The sequence below is a fragment of the Ranitomeya imitator genome, chromosome 4, assembly GCF_032444005.1.
Source record: "Ranitomeya imitator isolate aRanImi1 chromosome 4, aRanImi1.pri, whole genome shotgun sequence".
Classification (NCBI taxonomy): Eukaryota; Metazoa; Chordata; class Amphibia; order Anura; family Dendrobatidae; genus Ranitomeya; species Ranitomeya imitator.
The window spans coordinates 234,521,561-234,537,623 of NC_091285.1; the positions used below are offsets into that span (position 1 = coordinate 234,521,561).

The window sequence follows — 16,063 nt, forward strand, 5'->3', positions numbered from 1 at the left end:
AAAATTGCATTTAAAGAGCCTAAACATTTATATCAGTGAGCAGGCCTCTATTTAAATCATCCTAGGCAAGTATAGTATAGCTTAAGTTTGCATTAGTCAAATACCAACTTTTATTTGATATGTAAATGAAGGGGTTTCGGTGCACCCTTGCTTGGCCTATGCCTTGGCGCATTGTCACACCCTCATAAAGCTGGTGCCTCACCGACAGTGGACAATCATGGCGGCGCGCTCATAGCAAGCACACTCTGACATCCTGTCTGTGGCCCCTGCTCATTACATCTTAAACTAATGAAAGCTATATTTTGAAGGGGGATGCCATTAACCACTTTTACAAACACAAACAATTTTTTTTACATTTTGTACCCAAAGAGGGGAAAATAAATACAATATTTAATTATTTTTTTGAGACCATGCCATTGAGCTGATGCATTTTATTAGAGCCAATGGAAGATACTATATTTTAAGAAAGGAAAAAGAATATAATAGAATGTAGAAATACAATGGTGATTTAATATTTAGGACATAATAGGATTTATGTAGAGTTATAACATCCATTACTATAAAGAGACTGTCCAATTGCTTGAACTTACTGTCTTCCATAGTGGTCATGTATAGGATTTCACTAGTTTGATTACCATCTCCATGTATTGTGTGACCTGATACAACAACTTGATATTGAGAATACTTTTTAAGATCGGAGAGAACGATTAATGAGTCATTGCTTTCTGTTGTCAGAGAATGAGAAGAATTCCAGTAGTTTATCTTGTAAAACAATATTATTCCATTAGCGTAAATTGGTGGTTGCCATGTGAGCAACACTCTAGTCGATGATAAATTCCGGTACAGCAAATCATATGGTGGACTGCTTGGAGCTGAAAATACCACATAATTAGTGCATGTAGCAAAAACAAGAGAGCCATATAGAATCACTTATTCATTTCTACAGAGCACATAGGCATATACAAAAAAGCAGAAAATAGAAAATCTCTGCAATTAAAGGGAATCTGTCACCAGGTTTTTGCCACCTAACCTGGTAGCAGCATATTGTAGAAGCAGAGACCCAGATTCCGGTGATGTATCAATTTTTGGGCTGCTTGGTGTAGCTTTGATAAAATCATTATTTTATCAGTAGGAGATAATCACTAGAGAACCATTAATCTGCTGCTAGATAGTCCTCCATATTCATGACCTCTGTATAACCCGCCCCCACCACTGATTGGCAGCTTTCTGCCTATGCACAGTGTACACAGAAAGCTGCCAATCAGTCGTGTGGGCGGGGTTATACAGAGCTCAGCATTGAAAGAACTGGTAGAGATGCAGCAGATAAAGCAAGGATTTTATCAAAACTACATCAAGCAGCCCATTAAGTGACACATCGCTGGAATCAGAGTCTCTGCCTCTACATCATGCTGCTTTCAGGTGGAAAAGCAAAAACCTGGACACAGATTTCATTTAATTGTCACAACACTGGGATTGTATAATGTCAATGCCGACTTTCAAAGTGTTGAAAATTGTTCAATCCAACAACACAATTTTGACACAGATGCTTATACAGATAAAAAGCAATTTAAATTGTGACACATCTAATATGACAATCATATACAGTACAGACCAAACGTTTGGACACACCTTCTCATTTAAAGATTTTTCTGTATTTTCATGACTATGAACATTGTACATTCACACTGAAGGCATCAAAACTATGAATTAACACATGTGGAATTATATACTTAACAAAAAAGTGTGAAACAACTGAAAATATGTTTTTATGTCTTATATTCTAGGTTCTTCAAAGTAGCCACCTTTTGCTTTGATGACTGCTTTGCACACTCTTGGTATTCTCTTGATAAGCTTCAAGAGGTAGTCACCGGAAATGGTCTTCCAACAATCATGAAGGAGTTCCCAGAGATGCTTAGCACTTGCTGGCCCTTTTGCCTTCACTCTGCGGTCAAGCTCACCCCCAAACCATCTCGATTGGGTTCACGTCTGGTGACTGTGGAGGCCAGGTCATCTGGCGTAGCACCCCATCACTCTCCTTCTTGGTTAAATAGCCCTTACACAGCCTGGAGGTGTGTTTGGGATCATTGTCCTGTTGAAAAATAAATGATGGTCCAACTAAAGGCAAACCGGATAGCATGCCGCTGCAAGATGCTGTGGTAGCCATGCTGGTTCAGTATGCCTTGAATTTTGAATAAATCCCCAACAGTGTCACCAGCAAAGCACCCCCTCCATGCTTCATGGTGGGAACCAGGCATGTAGAGTCCATCCGTTCACCTTTTCTGCGTCGCACAAAGACACGGTGGTTGGAACCAAAGATCTCAAATTTGGACTCATCAGACCAAAGCACAGATTTAACCTGGTCTACTATCTATTCCTTGTGTTCTTTAGCCCAAATAAGTCTCTTCTGCTTGTTGCCTGTCCTTAACAGTGGTTTCCTAGCAGCTATTTTACCATGAAGGCCTGCTGCACAAAGTCTCCTCTTAACAGTTGTTGTAGAGATGTGTCTGCTGCTAGAACTCTGTGTGGCATTGACCTGGTCTCTAATCTGAGCTGCTGTTAACCTGTGATTTCTGAGGCTGGTGACTCGGATAAACTTATCCTCAGAAGCAGAGGTGACTCTTGGTATTCCTTTCCTGGGGCGGTCCTCATGTGAGACAGTTTCTTTGTAACGCTTGATGGTTTTTGCCACTGCACTTGGGGACACTTTCAAAGTTTTCCCAATTTTTCAGACTGACTAACCTTCATTTCTTAAAGTAATGATGGCCACTTGTTTTTCTTTACTTAGTTGCTTTTTTCTTGCCATAATACAAATTCTAAAAGTCTATTCAGTAGGACTATCAGCTGTGTATCCACCAGACTCCTGCACAACACAACTGATGGTCCCAACACCATTTATAAGGCAAGAAATCCCACTTATTAAACCTGGCAGGTCACACCTGTGAAGTGAAAACCATTCCCGGTGACTACCTCTTGAAGCTCATCAAGAGAATGCCAAGAGTGTGCAAAGCAGTCATCAAAGCAAATGGTGGCTACTTTGAAGAACCTAGAATATAAGATATAATTTCAGTTGTTTCACACTTTTTTGTTAAGTATATAATTCCACATGTGTTAATTCATAGTTTTGATGCCTTCAGTGTGAATGTACAAATTTCATAGTCATGAAAATACAGAAAAATCTTTTAATGAGAAGGTGTGTCCAATCTTTTGGTCTGTACTGTACCTATGTATCTCTAGGCTTACCATCTTTCCCTTTGTTGCACTACGGAGACATGACAGATGCATGTTTTGCACATTTGTACTCACCAGTTTCAGAAGTCTTTACTGAGAGTATTGGCGTTGACTGGTCTCCATGTCCAAACTGGGTGTAAGAGCGAACTGAAATCCTATAGAGAGTGTATGGGTTTAAATCAGCTATGGTGAATGTTGTTGAAGTTGTGTTTTGGGCCAGTATCACTGTTGAATTTGTGTAGATTATTTCATAGAGTAAAACAATGCCATTGGGTTCTGCAGGGGATGACCACTCCAAATTTATAGCAGTTGCATTAACACCAGCTGAAACCAGATTCTGAGGTGGTGATCCTGGTGCTAAAAGAAATAATTTATACTAATGTTACAAAGCAAGCAGATAAAGGTACACACACACACACGTTGGAGCTATGATTCACCATCAATTGCGAAGAACCAACTCTCAGAATTGTTAAAACCATAAAATATTTATACAATTAAAATTCTTCAGACAAATCTGAAATCATGTTATCGAGGTATTTAGTGATGAGCGAGTATACTCGTTGCTCGGGTTTTCCCGAGCACGCTCGGGTGACCTCCGAGTATTTGTTAGCGCTCGGAGATTTAATTTTCATTGCAGCAGCTGAATGATTTACAGCTACTAGACAGCTTGATTGCATGTGGGGATTCCCTAGCAACCAGGCAACCCCCACATGTACTTATGCTGGCTAGTGGCTGTAAATCATTTAGCTGCCGTGATGAAAACTAAATCTCCGAACACTAACAAATACTCGGAGGTCACCCGAGCGTGCTCGGGAAAACACGAGCAACGAGTACACTCGCTCATCATTACAGGTGTTCAATTTATGGGGGATTTTGGCTCTTACCTATTGGCATGTGTGCCTTCTTTATAATTGTATAGTTGCTAACAGAACTGACAAATGTCAGGGTAGTTATTAGTGATGAGTGAGTGTACTCGTTGCTTAGCTTTTCCTGAGCATGCTCGGGTGACCTCCAAGTATTTATGACTGCTCGGAAATTTAGTTTTCATTGTGGCAGCTGAATGATTTAAAGCTACTAGCCTGCTTGATTACATATGGGGATTTCCTAGCAACCATGCAACCCCCACATGTACTCAGCCTGGCTAGTAGCTGTAAATCATTCAGCTGCCACGATGAAAACTAAATCTTCGAGCAGTCATAAATACTCGGAGGTCACCCGAGCGTGCTCGGGAAAACCCGAGCAATGAGTACTCTCGCTCATCACTAGTAGTTATGTTATAACGTCTGAAGAATCTTACTGCTACATTTTGGTCTGTGTCATTGTATGGGAAGCATTAGCTATTGAGGGACTACTGAGGAGACTTAACAGGGCTTGTTGCTAACAACGTGAAAGAAGCAAATAGCTAACACTGATTTATAGGTGACAGACACTCTCATTGGCTGTAAGCTCCTTTACTCCTGATGAAGCCAAATTAGCAGTGAAGCACATTAGGGGAGCTTCGCTGTTAGGTTACAACAATTGTGGTGGCTGTCCCTTGCACAAGTAAAATGTTATGTTGTGTAGTGGAAACACACCATCAACATAACTATTGCCACAATAGCAAATCTGAGAAATACTGCTCTCAATTAGTCATGAACTATTGGAAAATATACACATTGGAGAGTTAGACCTCCAGTTGAATTCTAGTAATTGACTTTGTGTCGGGTATATAATATTATTAATTTGAAATAATAGCTAATAAAATTATTTTTTTAATCATGAGGGTGGATATGGTAACATAAGGGTCATTTTGTTTCTCTTCATTTAGACTATTTAGACACTGCTCTCTAAACAGCAGATGATGCTGAATTCCCAGACTGCAGCTTGACATGACATGTATTATTTCGGATTGCAGTAGCCATAAATTTACTGTTGTATGTCTCACAGGACATTGCTTTGACACCCTATTCAAACACAAATCTAATAGAGACAAATCATTCATTTATTGTACGTATATCTCTTGGTCTGACAAGTGTGTCATAGCATGTGTATTCCCTGAACTCACTCCGTCAATGAGAAGTCAACGTGATTGTATAGCCCTGATTTTTTTCTAGGTTTTGGTGAAGAATCAACAACAAGTGGAACACAATTGTGAAGCTGAATGAAATGTATTGGTTATTTTAAATTTTTGTGGAAATTCAAAAGCTGAAAAGTGGGGCTTGCAATATTATTCGGCCCCTTTACTTTCAGTGCAGCAAACTCACTCCAGAAGTTCATTGTAGATCTCTGAATGATCCAATGTTGTCCTAAATGCCTAATGATGATAAATATAATCCTCCTGTGTGTAATCAAGTCTCCGTATAAATGCACCTGCTCCTTGATAGTCTCAGGTTTTTGTTTGAAGCACAGAGAGCATCATGAAGACCAAGAAACACAACAGGCAGGTCCACGATACTGTTGTGGAGAAGTTTAAAGCCGGATTTGGATACAAAATGATTTTCAAAACTTTAAATATCCCAAGGAGGCAAGCGATCATATTGAAATAGGAGTATCATACCACTGCAAATCTACCAAGACCCGGCCGTCCCTCTAAACTTTCATCTCAAACAAGGTAAAGACTGATCAGAGATGCAGCCAAGAGGCCCATGAGCACTCTGGATGAATTGCACAGATCTTTAGCTGAGGTAGGACTGTCTGTCCATAGGACAACAATCAGTCGTACACTGCACAAATCTGGCCTTTATGGTAGAGTGGCAAGAAGAAAGCCATTTCTCAAAGATATCCATAAAAAGTGTCATTTAAAGTTTGCAACAAGCCACCTGGGAGACACACCAAACATATGGAAGAAGGTGCTCTGGTCAAATGAAACCAAAATCAAACTTGTTGGAAACAATGCCAAACGATATGTTTGGCTTAAAGGCAACACAGCTCATCACCCTGAACACACCATCCCCTCTGTCAAACATGGTGGTGGCACCATCATGGTTTGGGCCTACTTCTCTTCAGCAGGGACAGGGAAGGTGGTTAAAATTGATGGGAAGATGGATGGAGCCAAACACAGGACCATTCTTGAAGAAAACCTGTTGGAGTCTGCAAAAGACCTGAGACTGGGATGGAGATTTGTCTTCCAGCAAGACAGTGATCCCAAACATAAAAGCAAAATCTACAATGGAATGGTTCACAAATAAATGTATCCAGGTGTTAGAATGGCCAAGTCAAAGTCCAGACCTCAATCCAATCGAGAATCTGTGGAAAGAGCTGAAAACTGCTGTTCACAAACAATCTCCATCAAACCTCACTGAGCTCGAGCTGTTTGCCAAGGAAGAATGGGCTAGAATATCATTCTCTCGATGTACAAAACTGATAGAGACATACCCCAAGAGACTTGCAGCTGTAAGCGCAGCAAAAGGTGGCGCAACAAAGTATTATGTTAAAGGGGCCGAAAAATATTGCACACCCTATTTTCAGTTTTTGAATTTCCACAAAAATTTAAAATAACTAATAAATTTTGTTCAACTTCACAATTGTGTTACATTTGGTATCTTTATGTTTCAAGCATGATATGTGGGAAAAGGTTGAAAAGTTCCAGGGGGCCGAATACTTTCGCAAGGCACTGTATCTGTGTTGGAGATTTGGCAGAAATAGCTGCTAAATTCATGTTTGTACGTCAACAAACTCAGGTGGGCAGCATATTAAAATTATTTTTGAAAAAAGGCTCTTCTATTACCTGCAGCTCCCTCTTCAATACTAACTCTGTTCCATCTGTTTTTTTCTTGTGTTCTGTGCAGTGGAGTTCCGCTTTTTCTGCTTCATACTACTTTTCTCATAAAAATCCACCCGACATACATATATGTATATATATTTTTTTTTCTATACCCCTACATAAATTAATCTTAATACAGAGCTTATCCATGGATTGGGTATTGGCTATATATTTACAAATTATTTTGCGGTTATTCATGCCTTTTTAGTTCTGACGAAGGCCATGTTATTGGCTGAAACGTCACTTTTTCCATACAGTGTGCGAGGCAGTGAGGAGGATTGTATATGAGGGCTAGTATGTGTCCCCCAGGATGTGTATTTGATTACAGCAAAATGTCTGTGATTACAAGGCAAAGTAAAAGTGAATATGGATTTGGTAAAAAAAGGTTGACCAAGTCAGATTTTAGGAAAACCCTGCATGTGCTTTTATTTTTGAAGGGAATTGCAGGTTTGGTAGTGGGGCAAATTCCTTTGGGAGTGGCTCTATCTCTTTGATTCCCATTTAAATTCTCAGTTTTGACTTGGGTGTGTCAGTTTTGTTTTTTGCAAGCTGCAGAGCAGGATGCTCTGTGCAACCCAGGTCTGTGTGAAGCTAACACAGAGCCAGGGACTTCAAAGCTGCTGACTCCCCCAAGACATACGGCGGTGCAATTGCAACAGGGTTGGTCCCGGACTGTTTGGAGAATCCTTCTGCGAATTGGAGGATATTGTTTCCCTGTTTATGTGAGTTGTCTGGAATAAAGACATTTTATGTTAAACTTTCTGTGATCCCTGCCTATCTGTCGCACTGTTTGAACCCTGCTGGACTACATATGGTTGCAGAATGTGGGCAGTCTAAACTGAGGCATACCCCAAAGCAAGTTGCATGTCAGTAATTAAGCCTGCGACACTACAGCCCAGGCCGGCCGGTAAAATGGAGGAGCTACTCAAGCAGTTGTTCCTTATTCAGCGACAGCAGCAGGAGCAGCAGCAACTGCAACAGCAGCACAATCAGCAGCAGCAGAAGCCTAACGATCTGATTTTGCAACAGATTGTGGCCCTGCGAGAGATACTCCCACCACCGGCCCCAATTCATTCTGAAGCCTTGGACAAGGTCAGGTCAGTGGTGAGGAAGATGACACCTGAGGACAGCAGGAAAGCTTTCCTAAACGTGTTTGAGCGCACAGTGGAGCGGGAAAGCTTTCTGATTTCCCAGTGGACTGAAGTGGTGGCTCCCTTCCTGATGGGAGATGCCAGAAGTCCTACTTTGACCTCAGTCAAGAGGATGCACAGAACTATGGGAAAGTGAAAGGTGAGATCCTTGCCTGACTGGGGGTTAACACATATGTACAGGCACAACGGTTGTTAGAGTGGTCCTTTGTGGAGGCTCAACCTGTCAGGTCTCAGTCGTATGACTTGCTGCAGCTAGTAAAAAAATAGCTTCAGCCTGAGACCTTGACTCCTTCCCAGATGGCAGAGAGGGTGGTGGTCAACCGGCTTGTGAGAACTCTGCCAGCAGCTATACAGCATTGCATGGCACAAGGGGATCCAGGCACCCTAGACCAGGTAGTTAGCCTAATCACGTGGTATACAGCCACTCAGGACTTCATAAGTGACTCTGCCTCACTACGGTTATCAAGCCAGGCACTGCAAAGGAACACGGCCCTCTGCTGGGGTCAGTCAGGATTGAGCCCATATTGAGGTGGTACCCTGGAGTGAACGTGACAGGAGACCAGTTTCCCCTAAACCGGTCTCATGAACTAGCTGTGCCACAGCTATTAGGTGTTGGCGGTGCCAAGGACCAGGACATGTGGCTGTCAACTGACAACTGAACCCATGGACTGTGGGTTTACTCACCGTGTATCTCCTCCAGTCTCTTTGTCCTGCTGTCACCACTCATTTAACAAAAGTATTTAACCTCTCTCTCTTCTTGTATCTTTCCCTCATTTAAGCATGCCATCATACATCCATTATTGAAAAAACCATCCCTTCGACCAAAACTGTGCCGCTAACTATAGACCTGTCTCTAATCTTTCCTTCATCTCTAAACTCCTGGAATGCCTGGTCCACTCCCGTCTTATCCGCTATCTCTCATATAACTCTCTTCTCGACCCGCTTCAATCCGGTTTCCGTACTTTACACTCTATTGAAATTGCTCTCACTAAAATCTCTAATGATCTATTAATGGCTAAATCTAATGGTCACTACTCCATGCTTATTCTCCTTTATCTCTCTGCAGCATTCGACACTGTGGATCATCAGCTCCTCCTCTCTATGCTCCGCTCCATTGGCCTCAAGGACACCATTCTCTCTTGGTTCTCCTCCTATCTCTCTGACCACTCCTTCACTGTATCTTTTGCTGGCTGCTCCTCCTCTCATTTTCCCTTACTGTTGGGGTTCCTCAATGATCAGTCCTAGACCCCCTCCTCTTCTCTTTGTATACTGCCCCTATTGGACAAACAGTCAGTAGATTTGGTTTCCAGTACCATCTCTATGCTGATGACACCCAATTATATACCTCCTCTCCTAACATCACGCCTGCCTCTTTAGGAAACTCCAGTGATTGTCTTACCGCTGTCTCCAACATGATGTCCTCCCTCTATCTGAAACTGAACCTGTCAAAAACTGAACTCCTTGTGTTTCCTCCCTCTACTAACCTACCTATGCCCGATATTGCCATTTATGTGTGTGGTTCTACCATTACTCCCCAGCAACATGCCTGCTGTCTTGGTGTCATACTCAATCCAGAGCTTTAATTCCCTCCCCACATTCGATCACTGGCTCGCCCTTGTTATCTGCACCTCAAAAACATTTCAAGAATTCGACCCTTTCTTACTTTTGACTCTGCAAAAACTCTTACTGTTCCTCTTATTCATTCTCATCTGGACTATTGCAACTCTCTACTAATCAGTCTCCCTCTTACCAAACTCTCCCTTCTGCAATCTGTCTTAAATGCTGCAGCCAGGATCATATTCCTCACCAATCGTTACACTGATGCCTTTACCTGGTGCCAGTCATTACACTGGTTACCCATCCACTCCAGAATTCAGTATAAACTTATTACCCTCATCCACAAAGGCACACCACCAGCCTAAATCTCCTCTCTCATCTCAGTCTATCACCCTGCACATGCCCTCCATTCTGCTAATGACCTGAGGGTAACATTCTCAATAATCAGAACCTCCCACTCCGGTCTCCAAGATTTTTCTGGTGCTGCACTAATATTTTGGAATGCACTACCCAGGTTAATTTGATTGATCCCCAATACCCACAGTTTTATGAGTGGCTGAAAAACACATTTCTTCGGACTGGCCTACCGCCTCAATACATTAATCTAACTAGTAACTATCCCTGTGTTGCATATTCAAAATTTTTACCATAACCAGGTTCCTCGTATCATGTTCTCACATGCTTTAATAGCCCTCTGTGTCTGTGCTGTTACATACTTAGGCTGATAACCGGTTCATGCAGCATTACATGAACACCCAATTTCTTTCATTGTGGCTGGTCCAAACAATGAAAGCAATTGTTACCATTCACCTTTCATGTCTCCCCTTTTTCCACATAGATTGTAAGCTTGCGAGCAGGGCCCTCATTCCTCTTGGTATCTGTTTTGATCTATGTGTTTATTGTTATGATGTAATGTCTATTGTATGTGCAAGTCCGCTCTAAAATGTAAAGTGCTGGGGAATATGTTGGCACTATAGAAATAAAATTATTATCATTATTTGCTGGGAGATCAACACCCCTGTCCAATCTCTTAAAGGGAAAGAATTCTGTCATGGTTTGGTGGAACCCCCAGGTGGAGGAAGCATTCCAATCTATGAAGTTGGCACTGTGTAAACAGACTGTCCTCACCAGTCCCAACTTCATGGAAAACGTCATCATATAAAGAGATGCCTCGGAGGTAGTCCGAGGAGTGTTCCTGTCACAGGAGGTGAATGGAAAAGAACATCTGGTCATCTACTTGAGTAGGAAAACTACCCTCGCCGAAAAAAATTATAGCATAATGGAGAAGGAGTGCTTAGCCATCGAGTCACCAGATGGTTCCTATCACTACAAAATTTTAGCTTCACGATGGAACATCGAGCAGGGAAGACGCAAGGGAAGGCGGATGCCCTGTCAATGGCACCCTGTATGGTGACAGGTGTTCAACCCCACAAGTTTGAACAGAGGGGAGGGATATGTAAGGGGGATCATACACTAGGGATGGTATGTGTCCCAAAGGATGTGAATAGACACATATTAAACCCACTGGAGCACATTGTGATTACAGCAAAATGTCTGTAATTACAAGGCAAAGTAAAAGTGAATGTGAATTTGGTCAAAGCAGTTGACCAAGTCAGAGTTTAGGAAAACCCGACATGGGCTTTTATTTTTGTAGGGATTTACAGGTTTGGTAGTGGAGTGAATCCCTCCCTTCACTCAGGGTTTTGGGAGTGGCTCTATGTCCTTGATTCCCATTTAAACTCTCAGTTTTGCTTTGGGTGTGACAGTTTTGTTTTTGCAAGCTGAAGAGCAGGAGGCTCAGTGCAACCCAAGAGATATGGCGGTGCAATTGCCCACGGCAACAGAGTTGATCACGGACTGATTGGAGAACCTAGCTGCGAAACGGAGGATATAGTTTCCCTGTTTATGTGAGTTTTCTGGAATAAAGACATTTTAGGTTGAACTTTCTGTGGTCCCTGCCTATCTGTCGCTATGGGACCTCTCAAAGTCTGCTTCTTTCTCCCACTTTGAGATCTCCTCACTGGAGGCTGGTCGTGTGATGGCCACAGTGTACCAGCCCTTCCTGCCCCAAACCTTACAAAACTGTTCCTTTTCCCCGTCCTAGAGGCTATGGAGACAGTAGATCAATATCTCTCTAGTAGTGACGAGCGAATATACTCGTTACTCAAGATTTCCCGAACACGCTCGGGTGTCCTCCGAGTATTTGTAAGTACTTGGGAGATTTACTTTTCCTCACCTCAGCTGAATGATTTACATCTGTTAGACAGCTTGATTACATGTGGGGATTCCAGCGTGCTCGGGAAATCTCGAGTAACGAGCATATTCGCTCATCACTACTCTCTAGACCATCACCTGATTAATGTATACCTAGTCTGCGGTCCCTTGTCCTTTAATAAATCCATAGCCTTTATTATAATTGAAATCTACAACCCGGCCTTCCATACATTCTTCTTCGAAGGTTGCTTTTTTCAGAGCTGCTAGTCAGTCCTGGGCTAATACATCAGAATGCATGCATTCCTTTACCACATCTGGAAGCTCCCATTGCCACCAGAACCTAGCGGAAGCTGGCCTCTCAGGAATTGGGGGGTCACAATGCCAATCAAAAGTCTCCAGCTGAGCCCGTTGCAAGAGTGTGGTGGCAGGTAGCAGGGCTCCTTCCAACTCTTCACCCACCACCTCTGGGGATGGATGAGAAGGCCCAGCAGGGGTACACTGACCTGGGAATGACATCTTCCAAGGCCAGTATTCGGTCTTCCTCCGGCATCCATCTCTAACTGCAGCTGTGGCGTCAACTCCCACTTAATCACCACAGATAACTATGACTTCTGTTCTGTACTTTCTGGGTATCTTTCCAGCGGCGAACCCTTAGGTAAATAGACAGCTTCCTCATCAGATGAAGTCTCAATCTCTTTGCTGGCAGTGCGGTCTCTATTAGTACGACTCATCTTCAGAGAAGTTTTGCTCTTGTCCTCGCTATGCTGCCGGAAGCAAAATGGAGCCAGTGAATCACTGCGCATTACACTCGCATTACTGACTCCGATCTTCCAGAGGTTGTACCAATGATGTGGCTGACACCTCCGCTGTCACTCCCTTCGAACAACCCATAGCCACCATCTTGAGTTTCATGCTGCTCTCTGTCATCTTGGAAATCATGCCGCCATCTGCCATTTTGGAGCTCAAGTCGCTGTTCACCATTTTGTTTGCCTTTAAGGTATTAAGTTTTCCATTTTCTTGTTTCTTCCTTTTTTCTTCCACTTATTTACATCAGCTCCTTCTTGCCAAGACATCTTCAGTCACTCCCCTACAACCGCACAAAATGCCAGTTCAGACAATAAAAAAACACTTATACTCACCTATAATGATGGCACCACTCGAGCTGTGTCAGTACTGTCTCTCCTGGGGCTCGCGTGACATTGCCACTTGATCCCTGTGGCCAAACCGCATTCACTTCACTCTCCTCTCCTATGGACATAATTGACATCTGGAAAAAGTGAAGGGGCAACTGCAGCTCTCACTTCTCCTGGATGCTTGATTTGTCTGATGGAGTGGAGAGTGAATCGAGCTCTTCAGGGATCGCACGACATTAAGTCCCAGGGAGAGCTGAGGGAAAAACATAGTGAGTCAGAGGGGGTTGTCCGAGTAATGAACAACCCCTTTAAGAAGTATAGGATAGATTTCTGCAGTAGATATGTCTAAGGCAGAAACATGCCACTTGTCAAACCAACCCAATATTACAGCATTCCTTGTCCCTTAAATAAGCCTCTGTTTTTACACGGTTTGGGTAAGTTTTCAAAATTTAGTAGGATTTAAGCCAATATCATGACACGTAATTTTTAGGCAAAACATATCATTTGTCTTCCTCTTCTATATTTATATCAGGGTAAATATTCAAGATTCTTGCAAAAATATATCATTTTCAACCGAAAAACGGAACGTAATCCTGAACAGTGCTCTTGTTTACTGGGGGCAACATTTTGTTTGTAACATAACTAATAAGCGTATATCAATCACAACATACAGGAAGATTGCATTATGTTGGGTATAATGACTCTGCATTTGTCTAGAATTCCTCATAGTGGAAATGATTTCAGTTATGTGATGCAGTACAATTATCTGTCACTACTCAGCCAATTTTATAACCTGCAAATGTACAATATGGCCTCTGATCACCAGACTGTAGTATTTATACTCACCATCTTCAAGTGTTCTTACAAAAATATTATTTTCTTCTGAGACGGCACTTTCGCCTGCTGAATTTGAAGCTGTAACACGCACCTTATAGTCCATATACTTTTTCAACCCTAAGATCAATCAATTTAGCAGAAAAATCAATATAAATGTTTAGTTAAATAAGAAATAGAAGATTGTATTGTTAAAAATAATCTGCACAGTAGTAATCGCTGGCTACAGCGTTTGAGATACAGTTTTTTTCACCCCCCTATCCATATGATAGGGGATAACACTTTGCCAATCATTACTTGGTTCACACTGGTAATGCCCCCTTTATTTAAAATAAGCTCTGGAAGAAGGTTATCGGGGAGATCTGCGTCCCACCCACAGATTTTAACAGGTCATTTACATATAAGAAAAACATGTATTTCTACTGAAGTAGACATTGGATCCCAGAAATCAAAGTATCATTATATTCAACTTTCTATGACCTGCATAGCCATATAGAAGGATTGTTACTACCGACAGATTCCTTTTAATGCTCACATTTCACATGTACACCAGCTTATGTAATTTAAATATTTAGAACTAGAGTTGTGGCATTATAGCAGGACCTGGTCTATCAGTCAAGTCAGTAATCCATGGCCACTGGATGGAAGCCCCGAGAACTGCATCCTACCTGACAGCATTCACGGCTCTTCTTTTAATTTGCTGGCCACTGTTGCAGTGTGATGAGCATATAATGTTGCACTATGCTGCTAACTAATGAAATGAAGAGCAGCAAATGTTGGCAGGTAGGAGGCAGTTTTCAGGTCTTCCATCCAATTGACATGGATTACTGATGCAATCAATGCAGTCAAAGGACCGGGTCCTGCAAGTTGATTTGCACCAACTTTGATTTTGTACCATGGATTCTACTTTTATGTAAATATATAGCAATCTTGGTCTATCTCACTCCGCACGGGGGCTCAGTGGATAGCACTGCAGCCTTGCAGTGCTGGAGTGCTGGGTTCTAATCCCACCTTGGACAACATCTGCAATGAGTTTGCGTGTGTTTCCTCTGGGTACTCCAGTTTCCTCCCACATTCCAAATACATACTGATAGGGAATTTAGATTGTGAGCCCCATCGGGGACAGTGATGATAATATCTGTAAAGCGCTGTGGAATATGTTAGCGCTTTATAAAGATTATGATTATTATTATTATTATTATTATTATTATTATTATTATTATTATTATTATTATTAAATCTTAAGGCACTATATTAAAGTTGCATTATTGAAAAAAATTAAAGTGAAATTCTAGTGAAGACTGGAGTCATTGATAGTAATAATTAAATAAGGTGCCTTTCATACTGCTTAATTAAAAAAAAGATCAAAGCTTTGTTGGTAGAAGTGCTGGTATAGAATTTTTTGCATACCTATACTAACAGTTATGGTTCATAGGGAAACTTTGGCTATCAGGAAGGGGGAAAGAAACTTGGACTTCCTGATGTCCTTCACTGGCAGGGGTCCTTTGTCTTTAGTTTCTGTAGATTTTCTTTAAAGTGATAATACAGTTACAGCCCATGTTCCAAGGATGAGATTTTGTTGAGTTTTTGATGTTGTAGAATTTCTACACCATTTGTGCACCTATTATTTAAATTAAGCTACTTGCCTTTTTTTATTGCATTTTTGTGTTTGTTTTTTTACATTCGGTTTATTGCATTTTTGACATTATTTTGTTTCTTTTTGGTGTGCCAAGCTTTAACTAAAGTTGCTATGTTTTTCATATTTCCTGGTATTTGTCATTAACAAAACATTATTGACATACTTACAGTAGCTGTGGATTACATGCAGGTGCGTTTTTCACCTGCAGAATCCTCCACACCTAGAGCAAGACTATGAGGAAATTTCACACAGAAAAGTCAGCGTACCCACAAGAGCAATTGATATGCTACGGATTTAAAACACGCACCGCAGGTCAGTTTTCACTGCGCTAAAAAGGAAGTACAGCTGGCATGAGATTTCTATAAATCCAATGCACTTTGCAGGATCAGTAAAATGCTGCAGTTTTGACACAGGAAAAATACGCGGAGACAAAAATGCACAAAAAGCTCATAGGAATGAATGTTCCTTATTTTCCATGCAGGACTTAGTTGGAAACTTCTTAAATTAGTGACGCATGATTATTAAAGACATTTTCAAATCTTTTTCCAATTCGTAGCCCTGTGAA

The 16,063-nt window shown here is 41.6% G+C and overlaps 1 protein-coding gene across 1 annotated transcript in view; it reads right to left on the reverse strand.

Moving 5' to 3' along the window:
• The window catches only part of PTPRQ (protein tyrosine phosphatase receptor type Q), a 536,318-nt gene that overhangs the window by 364,544 nt on the left and 155,711 nt on the right, over positions 1 to 16,063 (reverse strand). The window contains exons 12-14 of the mRNA XM_069762319.1: positions 13,872 to 13,979; positions 3,304 to 3,585; positions 591 to 872 (exon numbers count right to left, since the gene is read on the reverse strand). Of these exons, the coding sequence (XP_069618420.1) occupies positions 591 to 872; positions 3,304 to 3,585; positions 13,872 to 13,979 (672 nt within the window). The remainder of the gene's footprint in view (positions 1 to 590; positions 873 to 3,303; positions 3,586 to 13,871; positions 13,980 to 16,063) is intronic.